At 38.0% G+C, this 11,536-nt stretch overlaps 1 protein-coding gene across 1 annotated transcript in view; it reads left to right on the forward strand.

Annotated features, from left to right (window-relative positions):
- The first annotated feature begins 6,794 nt into the window (after positions 1-6,794).
- The window catches only part of LOC116872356 (keratin-associated protein 13-1-like), a 6,963-nt gene continuing 2,221 nt past the window's right edge, over positions 6,795-11,536 (forward strand). The window contains exon 1 of the mRNA XM_032865531.1: positions 6,795-6,813. Within this exon, the coding sequence (XP_032721422.1) occupies positions 6,795-6,813 (19 nt within the window). The remainder of the gene's footprint in view (positions 6,814-11,536) is intronic.

Consider the following 11,536-nt stretch of genomic DNA (forward strand, 5'->3'; position numbering starts at 1 on the left):
CTTTCTTACTGCCCTGCCCCACCCCTCACCTCACCTCAATTGTCACACCACTGTTTGACATCATTGCTTAGGAAAAACAAGCCTCACTCTTTTAAAACCTCAGATGTAATTAAATTGAATAATATTATATAAATAAAATAGCCACAACATGGGGTCCATATTTCAGATTTATTACCTTTTTTTTTCCCCCCTAACATGAAGAAGTTAGCCATTGTTGGAATAGTTCTCCATCTTGATTGCAACAGTGGTTATGCAAGTCTATGCATGGGATAAAATTACACAGAACTATACAAACACACACACATGTGTGTGTGCATGTTTAAATTGGTAAAACTGAACATGGTTGTACTCTGACAGTTTCGAGCTAATGTTAATTTCCTGATTTCGACACTGTAACACAGTTAGTTAAGTCATCACTATTGAAGGAAACTGGGTGATGTTCAAGGGATTCTATGTGTAATTTTTGCAACTTGCTGTGAGTCTATGATTATTTGAAAAAAAAAAAAAACCCAGCTAAATGAAAGTTAGCCATATGCTGAAAATGTAAGTAGACTATCGATTGATAAGATGTGATAAGAGGTTCATAATGGGAATTTCTGTAGATTCATAGGGTCATGCTAATGTCTGTGAGTTAAAGTGACAAGATGCAGCCATCATTGATTCATGGAAGCTCTTTATCAGCTAAGGGTAGATATGCAGTTTGAGAATTAAGTCAAAGGATTAGAAATTGCCCAAAGTTATTCTTTTCTTCTATGTTCACCAGGTGCCTATTTCAAAATTTGTAAGATTTCCCATCAATCTCCATTTTGCTTCTTGATGGAATCACTAGAGTTCTTCTACTCCAAATGACTAAAGCCTCACTTCCCAATAGTTATCTCTTGGAACACTAGTCTTAAGGGACACATAATAGATTAGATATAAATTTACATTTATGTGATGAATATAGGACTAACCAAATTAATCAGGTTTGCATTTTTCCCCTTTCAGAGTTTTAAAATATGCTTAAGGATATTGTGAATTTCCAAAAGAAAGAAGATTACAGTCCCACCCACTCCCCTGTCCCCGTCCATGATGGAGTTAACAGCGACACCCCATAAGTTTTCCCAAGTTCTTTAGGCCAGATAATATTGTAATTTTTAGTCAAAATCAGTTTTAGTCCAAATCTATACTCCAGGCAACGAGGTATTGTCCTTCTTTTGGAGAATTTTTGCAAATGGATAACATCTAAATTTATTTTTTGACGTACACTCTCTTTTTGGTATTTTACCAGCAAAATAATCCCAGTCATGTAATTGAAAGGGAAGCTGTTATCACACTCATAATCATAAAAATAGTGAATAGTGGCTGATTCTGTGTTTTTAACAGCTTACTCTTCCTGCTGGGCAAATGACCACAGAGGTTAATGTCTTGACTATAAAATTGATTCCAGAGGACTTCACTTTCTGTGTCCTATGGATACTGCAAGGTGAAGAGGTGTCATTGATTGTTCATCTTCTCTAGCTTATAAACCAAATTTGAAAAATGCTTTAGCTTCAACAATTTTAGGGTGATTTCTCATGGTCCATTATTGTGCTAGGTAAAGCAGGAAAAACAAACAGTCAAACCACATTCAGCACGGCCTTGGGAGCTGCAAACTCCCTTCTGGGAGAATGATGTGGAAATGTTCTCCTAATCGATTGTCAACACACGGAGGGGAAGGCTTTCGTACCGCAAGGCTGCATTTACCGAAGTCATGCGAGGGAATTCTATTCGGTTTTTCATTTTCAAATTCTCGAAGGAAAGAATATGGTTGTGAATTTTAAAATGATTTACTTTTTACTTTCCTGCTCTGTACCTTCTGGACGTGGTTTAGCACTTTGCCTGAGATTGTCTCCTGTCACCTCCATTTTAATTTGGTCTTCTGAGGGGTTTTAAGTGCCGAAAGGTGTCGTAATAAAACTGTACCTCAACTGTATCATGCATTGGTCTTTGGCATTTGTAGCTTCATATCGTGGCTTAACAAATATGGAAGGTAAGAGTGAGTAATGAATTATCTGGAGACAGACAGACCCAGTCTCGCTTTTTTGGCTTTATAAAGTTTTCATTAAAAAAATTCTTAACACATGACTTAACATACCACTACACTCTTTTTATATGAAAAATGGAAATAATATTAGTTCATTCACAGGACTGTTATGAGGAATATATATGAGAATTATGTAATATGCAGGAGGAGATTTTTAATTTATTGAAGTTACTGTGCTTCATACATCTTCGTTCTGAGTATATTTCCCTTGCTCTACAATGCGATTGTTGGATGCATGGCAATTAATGTTCACATATTAATTGTCTCTTGGCAAGTGGGAGCAGCACAGAATGGACTTTGTTCTGCATTACTGGGATCCCAAAATGTATGCAAAGGACATTGCTATTTCAAGCAGAAGCAAAACAATGGTTCTTTTTTTCCAGTATGGAGAAATACCAGTATTTTGTGTTTTAGCTTACCGGTGACTAATTTAATATATTGCCTTGCTTAAATCTTCGCTCTTTGCTGTGCAGGATCAGAGTAAAACAGGCAAACATGTGCAAGCCTTCCTTAATAGAGTCCTTAGGGGCGCCTGGGTGGCTCAGTGGGTTAAGCCGTTGCCTTTGGCTCAGGTCATGATCTCAGGGTCCTGGTATTGAGTCCTGCATCGGGCTCTCTGCCAGCAGGGAGCCTGCTTCCCTCCCTCTCTCTGTCTGCCTCTCTGTCTACTTGTGATCTCTCTCTGTCAAATAAATAAATAAAAATCTTTAAAAAAAATAGAGTCCTTACCTGCTGGGATACTATTTTGGATAAAGCCCTATAAGTCACTGCAGAATGTGATGAGAGCCACTGAAAAGTCCAAAAAACTTGACTATGGAAAGAAAGAGCCACCTGGCGCCCATTAGCTCACCAGGCCCTATTCCTCAGGGTAATAGTTTCAGCCATTACTCTATTAATGATTCTTTGGGAAATGCCAAACAAAAAGTTACTAATAGTCTTGAAACTCAAAATGAACGAGCAACATACATTAGTATCTTTGCCCGTTGAACTTTGAAGTTTTGCCAACATGGTACAGAATCAAGACACATTGCCTTCAAGCTGCTGAAACCATGTAAATCTGGCACTGTCTCCAGAGTTCCTGCCTATCAATAGGCATTTGACTTCTGAATGGTGGGGCCTGTTTAGAAGTCAGGACTTGATTATTACCAGAAACCCCTTCTTCCCCAAATGCAATTAGAACCAGGATAGCTCCTTCTGATGGTAGGTACGGAGTTGGTACAGAGGAGGCTGGGCTCTCCTATGCATTAACCAACTGACATGCCAATCTGTACCACCCTCCAGGCAATGGGATTGCTTGGTCATCAGAATGCCACACTTGGGATCTCCACTTTGGTTTTTCCACCTAGAAAGTCTTCTGAGTTTTTGTGCTTCAGAATCGTTTCTTAGAACATTTGAGCATTTAGCTAATCACACTTTTTTTTCACCTGTGCATTAGTTTGTTTGCTGTAAGAGGGAACCCAGTTAAAGTGTCCTAGCATGTGACTCCTGAGGAAACACCATGAATATTTGAATCCACGATGCTAACACGTATTGGCTACTTCTTTTGTACATATTGTAGGACCTCTCAAAAATTCAATTTCCTTTAATGTAAAAAAGAGATAATAATAGTATTTATATCACAAGTTTACAATGAGAAGTAGATGATAAGATAGCCAAAGCAACTAAAAGAGTTCCTTGGATATAGAAAGCACTCTATAAATGTTAACTATTATTTAGACTATAAATGTATAGAACTTATATCCCCCAAATCAATGCATGTGAGGCCCTTGAACCTAAATGTCTGGTTGCATGAGCCATAAATATTGCATTCTCTTTTTTTAAGATTTTTATTTACTTGAGAAAGAGAGAGCTAGAGAGAGAGAGGGAGGGAGAGAGGAAACGATCACAGGCAGGAGGAGGTGGAGAGGGAGAGGGAGAAGATTCCCCCCTGAGTAGGACACTGGGATCATGACCTAAGTCAGATCATTAAGTCACTGAGCTTCCCAGGCAACCCCATCACAACTTTTATATAGTCTAAAACCAAATATTTATTCTCTCAATACCTAAACATTTTAAATATCCACTGAAGTACACAATAGTGTATTCCTTCCCAAACACCAGAAAAATACAAATAAACATATTCTAACCCAATACCTTTAGAATATATATTCTAAATATATATATTCTATATATATATAAAGAAGTATATATATATATATGTGTATATATATATATATACACATATATATATGTGTGTATATATATATATATATGGAATTTTTATCTGAGAGAGAGAAAGTGAGTTAGAGGACGAAAGGGAGGTAAGGAGCAGAGAGAAAAGCAGACTCCTCACTGAGCAGGAATCCCAAAACAGGTCTTGATCCTAGGATTCCAGGATCATGACCTGAGCCAAAGGCAACCACTCAACCAACTGAGTCATCCAGGTGCATATATATATATATATATATGCATATACACACACATAATATATTGATAATATGTTTAATCCTGGTTACAGCCTAGCTCAGAATTGCCTTAAAATGTTTTTTTCTATTCATCTTAAAAAATATATATATTTCTTTTATACTGTGCCCCCTCTGGGTAGTATTACATCTTTGCCTTTGACTCCTGGTCTTCACTGGAGCTTGTCTGGTCTTTAAGCCACCACATTCTTCTATCAAGGTTAATCAGGGATCTTTAGATGTAATAACCACCCTCACATAACATGAAAATGTGATATCTATAACATCACTCTGGAAATTTTTATTTGTTCAGCAATTTTCAGTGTGCTTGAGGAAAATAATTTGGTATTTGCTTTATTGCTTATAAACACAGCCCCTAAGGGGCCATTAAAAATTTACACACTGTAAATTTGATGGTAGTTTACTTTTTTAAAGTATTTGGGCTGAAATTTCTATTTTCTTTGCTAATATAATTTAAGTCCACTTATATGAGACATTCCATATTCATCCAGCTGGTAAAGAGGGCCAAGCAGAATTATTTTTCCATAAAACTCATTTGATTCTCACGGAGTATCATGATCATAGAGTGACCTTTGTCTTTTATGAACCATTTCTTTCACACACATTAGTTGTTACTGAACATAAGTACATGCTTTATAGTATGGCAAGCCACGTTAGGAATGACTGAGAAAGGAATCACAACAAAATATAGTACCATAACCTGGGAGGAAAGAAGAGAGCTATATCTCAGCACCCTATAAATGACCCTCTGAGTCACAAATTAAACCAACAATGATGACCCACTGCTTTGAGTATACAACCATCATTTGAAATCCAAGGCAAAACTGTTAGCTGGCTTTTACCTACAAAATACAAGTCAGCATATTTATAATAGTGCTATTCTAGTTCTTTGAAGTTAGACCATACACTTTGCTCTTATGCAAATTGTGGTGTAGAAGAATATTGAAGTCGGCTGTCAAGAATGTTTCAGCAACAGAATGAGCACGTAAGCCATCTAAGCCAGCAGAGAATAGTGACACTCTCTGACATTGGTAACAAGTGAATGAGACGTAATGATAATATGTTTCAACTGCTGGGTTGGAAACTTCTCTTCTTCTTCTCTTACAGAATTCCTGGTCTACCCTATTTTATTTTGTGGCCCTTCTTACCTCAGCTACTGTGTCTACCCATTGATCTCTGCTCCCCCAGTCTCCAGCTAGATAGGTCTCTCTGTAGTGACTCACAAGAGAGTTGCCAGAAGCCCACCAGCACTCAGGAGTTATCCTTTTCCCAGAGACTAGGAATTCAACAGTCTCCAATCTTTAAGTTACAGATCTGTGATTGCCAAAATCTGAATTACCTTCCCAGCTTCTGCCATGAAAAATACTTCTCTACAACTTAATACAGACCACCCTGTAGGACTGGCTTTTTTTTTTTTTTAATTTAATTTAATTTATTTTCAGTGTTCCAGAATTCATTGTTTATGCACCACAGTCAGTGCTCCATGTAATACGTTGCCCTCCTTAATACCCACCACCAGGCTTACCCAACCCCAACCCCCCTTTTCCCTCCAAACCCTCAGTTTGTTTCTCAGAGTTCACAGTCTCTCATGGTTTGTCTCCCCCTTCAATTTCCCCCAACTCCCTTCTCCTCTCCATCTCCCCATGTCCTCCATGTTATTCCTTATGCTCCACAAGTAAGTGAAACCATATGATAATTGACTCTCTCTGCTTGATTTATTTCACTCAGCATAATCTCTTCCAGTCCCATCCAGGACTGGCTTTTATAAATCAGCTTCATGCCTCTTCACACTCCTACAAGGAAATGCTACTATTATATTCATTTACTAAAACGCCTCACTTCCTGAATTGACTGACCACCAACTACTTATTTTCTCTGATAGATACATGTTCTGTCATCATTATACAATCAAAGAACAGTGAAAAAAAAAAGTCAAAGTTGGGAAACTACCTTATGTCAGATGATAAGAAGTTATATAAAAGAAATTACAAGGTTATTTCATGTTCTTTTCTTCCACAATGTGACAGATATGTCTCTGTTTACTAAACTTTTATGGATTTTGAACATATTCATGTTTTTCTTTGAAACATTCAAAATGAGAGATAAGGGGAAAAAACAGACCACCTGGACCTAAATGTTAGGGAGTTTTTTTGTTTGTTTTGTTTTGTTTTTGCAGCAACATTGTAATCACAGAAAATGACCAGACCTCAAAAAAGTAAGTAAGTAAGTCCTTAACGATATTGTCAATACTCCTTGTTCAAACCAGGATGGCAATGAAATTTCAAGGTCACAAGATTCCTGGTCAGCTCTCAATAAAAGACTGCCACTAAAAGCCTTCAGTGGCGACCCATGCAGGACGCCTCTCATTTTAGAGAGCTTTTTTCTTTCCTTTCTGTTCTCACCTTCACTTAATAAACTTTCACTTCACTTCATTTCACCCTTTTGTGTCCATGAGATTCATTCTTTGGCTCCATGAGACAAGAACCCGGTGACCCTGTAACACTAAAAAACTCCAAAAAACACTTGAGCAAAAACCTGGAAGCTGTGAGGGCACTAGTACTATGGACTAATTGTTTTCCTTTCTTTTTGACATCCAAGAGGTTTAGAACTGAATTTGAGGCTTAAGCCTGGTACTCCAGAGACCCCCATCATCTGCAAATTTGTGTTCTTTTCTCCTTTGGAGAGGCAGGGCAGGGGAGTGGTTAGGGGCATGAGTTCCAAATTCAAACTAGATTCAAATATTCGCTCTACTGCTCACTAGTCACATGACTTTGGGCATCATATTTAATCTCTCTGGGCCTCTAAATGTTGGTAATAATTACCTCACAGGGCTCATTTTTAGGGATGAATGAAATAATGTACACAGATTCTTCTGCATGCAAGAGGAGCTCAATAAAAATGAGCTGTAATCATTTTCAAAATTGGAAAAGGTGGTTCAGTTTAACCAGCATTTGTTCAGTATCTGCTATGTACCAGGCACTGTTGAAATTGTGGCCATTTCCAAATTAAAAACCAAAAAAAAAAAAAAAAAAAAAAAACAAAGTGTATGCAGTGTCCCAAGGAGAGATGCTTAAAATTCAGGGGCAGCATCTACTAACTTGACCTTTCTCCAACATTTGATACTTTTTTGACTACGTTCCTCTATTTGTAACATATCTTCAAATTGATTTTGTTTGTTGTGTTCCCGATTTTGTTCTTACTTCACTGACTATTCCCTCTAGGTCTTTTGTGGGCTCATCTTTGCCAATTCCTTAAATGTAAGATTTTCTTGAGGTGCCGCCATAGGTACCTTCTCATCTCATTCTACATGTTCCTGGGCTTTCATCATTTTCGTGGGAGGCAGTCAAGCACTGTGGTTAAGAATATAGGCTATTGAATCATACTGCCATGGTCTTGAACCCTGGGGCCCACCCTTACTGCTAGGGGACCCTCTGATCCATTCTTCACAGAATCATTTTGTAGGAGACAAATTTGATCAAGTTGGATCTATATTTATAACCTATGGATGGTTTCTCACTGCTACACTCATATTCCCTTGTCTAAGCCAGTGAGGACAGACGAGGTTTGGAATCCAGAGTTTTTCAGAGTTTAGGAAAGTAATGGAATGGGTAAGCTATATATTATATAATACCCCAGGTAGTGACTGGGACAACATCCCATAATCAAACATATTGATTTATTTCTAAGGCACAACATATGATATACACACTAAGAAGAAGAAGAAAAAATTAATATGTATAGTTTCCATTAATTTGAGCCATGTGATTCCATTTAAGAGAATATATCATGCTGTCTTTCACCTCTAAATTAATTCCAAAGAATTTTTGATTTTCAGAGATTTGGTGACCTTTGAAGAATGTCCAACCCCCCTCCCCCCACCATGACTTCTAGAGCCCCTTGTAATCGGCTCCTGTCTCTCTCCAGCTTCATCTTCCATATCCTCTCTTCTGACATTCTTTGCAATGGCTTCACTTCTTGAAATAAGACCCCTTTGCCTGACTAACTCCTCTGCCTTCAATCCTTAACTGAGATGAAGAGAGGTGCTATCTTTTGAAGATAAAATTAGGGCATTAAGGAAACAGATGTGAGATAATTGGGGGTCAGATCATAAGATGGCTTCATAAAATACTTAGAAAATTGAATTTAAGTTTGCAAAGGCCAACTTACACTTTTAGAAAGAACATTCAGAGAAATGCATAGGACAGTGTGTTAAAAGAGGCAAAATCAGAGGTTTGGGGCCACGATGAGGACAACATCCAAGGGCAAAGGCAGAAGAGCTGAGATGCAGCAAGAAAGGAAAGGAAAGTATTCTAATATGTTTTGGAGATTAGAGGAAAAAAAAAAAAAAAGGGAGACATGATGATCCAAGATCGGAGAGGAGAAGTGAGGAAGAGTGGCGTCATAGATATCTCCTGGGCATCCCATTTTTAGGGTTGTGTAGATGGTATACTATAAGTAAGGTGGGTGTGATGGGGTAGAAGAAGGTCTGGGCCAGGAGACTATTTACGAAGGCAGTCAAGCTTCTGCTGAGCTTGCTCTTTTTGTGAAATACCTAGGGTGAAGTAAGGAAAAGTTTGGAAGTTTAAAGACAAATTAGATAGAAGATATTTAGATAGTGATAAAACCATCGATTTCCTAATTTATCCATTAAGGGGTATTTATTGAACAATGGTATAACTTTGTTTTTGAGCTGAGGATTCCGTGTTGAACAAGAAAGAGTAATTGCCTGCCCCCCTTCCCCTCCCCCTGAGATTACAGTCAGAGACATGCCATTCAGACAATGAGTCATAACCCAGAGTAAATCAATGGTGTTACTGAACCTATGATTTGGTTAAGCTGACATTTTTAATGTTCTTAGTGTTCTTAATGAGGGAAGTGATATACTGATTTACCTGTTGGTATACGCCATCTTATGGTAGATAGTAGCGATCTCCACGGACTAGTCATTTTCAGTAGCATTGCCCTAGTGACAAGACAGTTTAAAAAATAAATATATTATAAAGATGATAGAATGACCTGCAAGGATGATAGATATCATAACAGGGAAGCCTAATTTATTCTGGGATACAGTGGCTATAAAGTGAGCAAAGGCTTAATTATCTTAATTATCCAGATGAAGGAAGAACATTCAGGGCAGAGAAAATAACAAATCCTTGTGGTAGGGGAAAGCTGGAGATAGTTTAATTGTGAGAGAGAGAAAGGGTCCAGGGTGCAAATGAAGTTAAAGACATGGTCAGAGCCATGACCCTGCAGACGTGCAAATCACATACAGGATTTGTATCTTATCACACATGTGCTAGAGAGTTTCATCAGGAGAGCGATGTGACCAGCTTTCCATTTTAAGAGTTTCTTTTAAGGATTTTATTTATTTATGAGAGAGAGAGAAAGAGTCAGAGGAGGACCAAAAGGAGAGGGACAAACAGACTCCACACTGAGCACTGACCCAATGCAAGGTTTGATTCCAGGACCCTGAGATCATGACCTGAGCTGACACCAAGAATCAGATGCTTAACTGACTGAGCCACCCAGGTACCCCTTCATTTTAATATTTATCAGGCAGGGATAAGGAGAAAAGAATGGAGGGTACAATTTCTGAAAATGAGACAGGCCATGTTGGCACTCCTCCACAACTTGCCAAGAAAGGAAACACCCAGAAACTGCTTTCACTCCCATGCAACTTTGGAGACATAGTCAATTGTTGTGATGTGTGTGTGTGTGTGTGTGTGTGTGTGTGTTGGTGGAGGAGGGGAGACGTGTGTTACTGACATCTAATGGACCAAGAGTACCACTAAATACCTTACAATACACAGGACAGTCCCTACAGCTAAGAATTATGTATTCCAAAATGTCAGTGATGTTGGGGTTGAGAAACCCTAGACTGGAAGGTAGGCAGTAAGAGTATTATATAGATTTATGGAGAATTTGGAAGACAGAAGGGACCAGGTTTAGGATGGATTTCACTTATTAGGAGGATTCCAACCAGATGGGTGGAAATGCTGCTTAATCAGATAAGAAAAGAAATATTTTATTCTCCTTAAGGAAGATCAAAAGTTCAATTTCATACACATAAAAGTTGGACACCCTTATGAAACCTCCAAACTGAAATGTCTAGTAAGTAATTGGATATCTGAGTCTAGAATTAAAAACTAAAAAGAGGTGTGTATGGAAATACAATTTGAATGGCACAGAATATGGATCCTATTTTAAGGCATGAAGGGGAGGTTCCTCCCCTATAGAGGGCATATGTGAAGAGATGATCACCAATCCTCAAGAAACATTATGTACAAGTACCCAACCAAGGGTTACAGAGAATTAAGTGGAAAATGAGGAGTGGATGTCAAGGAACAACATAGAAGAACGTGTGTCAAGATGAAGGGCACAGTCACTTGTGTTGAATGTGACTAAATGTTCATGTAGGATCAGCCTAAAAATGTCCATGGCATTTAGCAGCATAGGGTCACTGCTAAGCATGGCAGTGAGGTTTCAGAAGAGTTTTAACCAGATAGAGACAATATGGTTATTGATAAGTGAATAAGAAGCGAGCTAGTTGACAAATTTCTTAGAGAATTCTATCTTTAAAAATTAGAAGAGCTGTACTGTCATGAAGGAAATGCCACTATTTGACACTTTTAGATTGAAGAAAGTTGACCATGTCACAAGGCTGAGAAAACAGAACTATTAGAATGCAGGGGAATGAAATTGTTGGAAAGAGAAAAAGAAAGAAATAATAACTGACCAAGGCCCCAAAGCTAGCTTTGTGTGGAGTGGGAGTGGGGTACACTGAAGCTGATAAACTGAACATAGGAATTATATGTAATTATGAAAGAGATACTTATTTTCACTTAGCGTTTTACTTAAAGATAAATTTCAAAAGAATAAAACAATTAGTTTACATGTATATATTTATTTTGTATAATATGGAGGTAGAAAGTTAATGATTTGATACATTCTTTCAGTTCATAAATAATTTGAAGTACCCACCATGTGCTGGTCACTGAGTCAAAGACGA

The sequence above is a fragment of the Lontra canadensis genome, unplaced genomic scaffold (genome assembly GCF_010015895.1).
Source record: "Lontra canadensis isolate GAN:19392208 unplaced genomic scaffold, GSC_riverotter_1.0 scaffold29, whole genome shotgun sequence".
Taxonomy (NCBI): Eukaryota; Metazoa; Chordata; class Mammalia; order Carnivora; family Mustelidae; genus Lontra; species Lontra canadensis.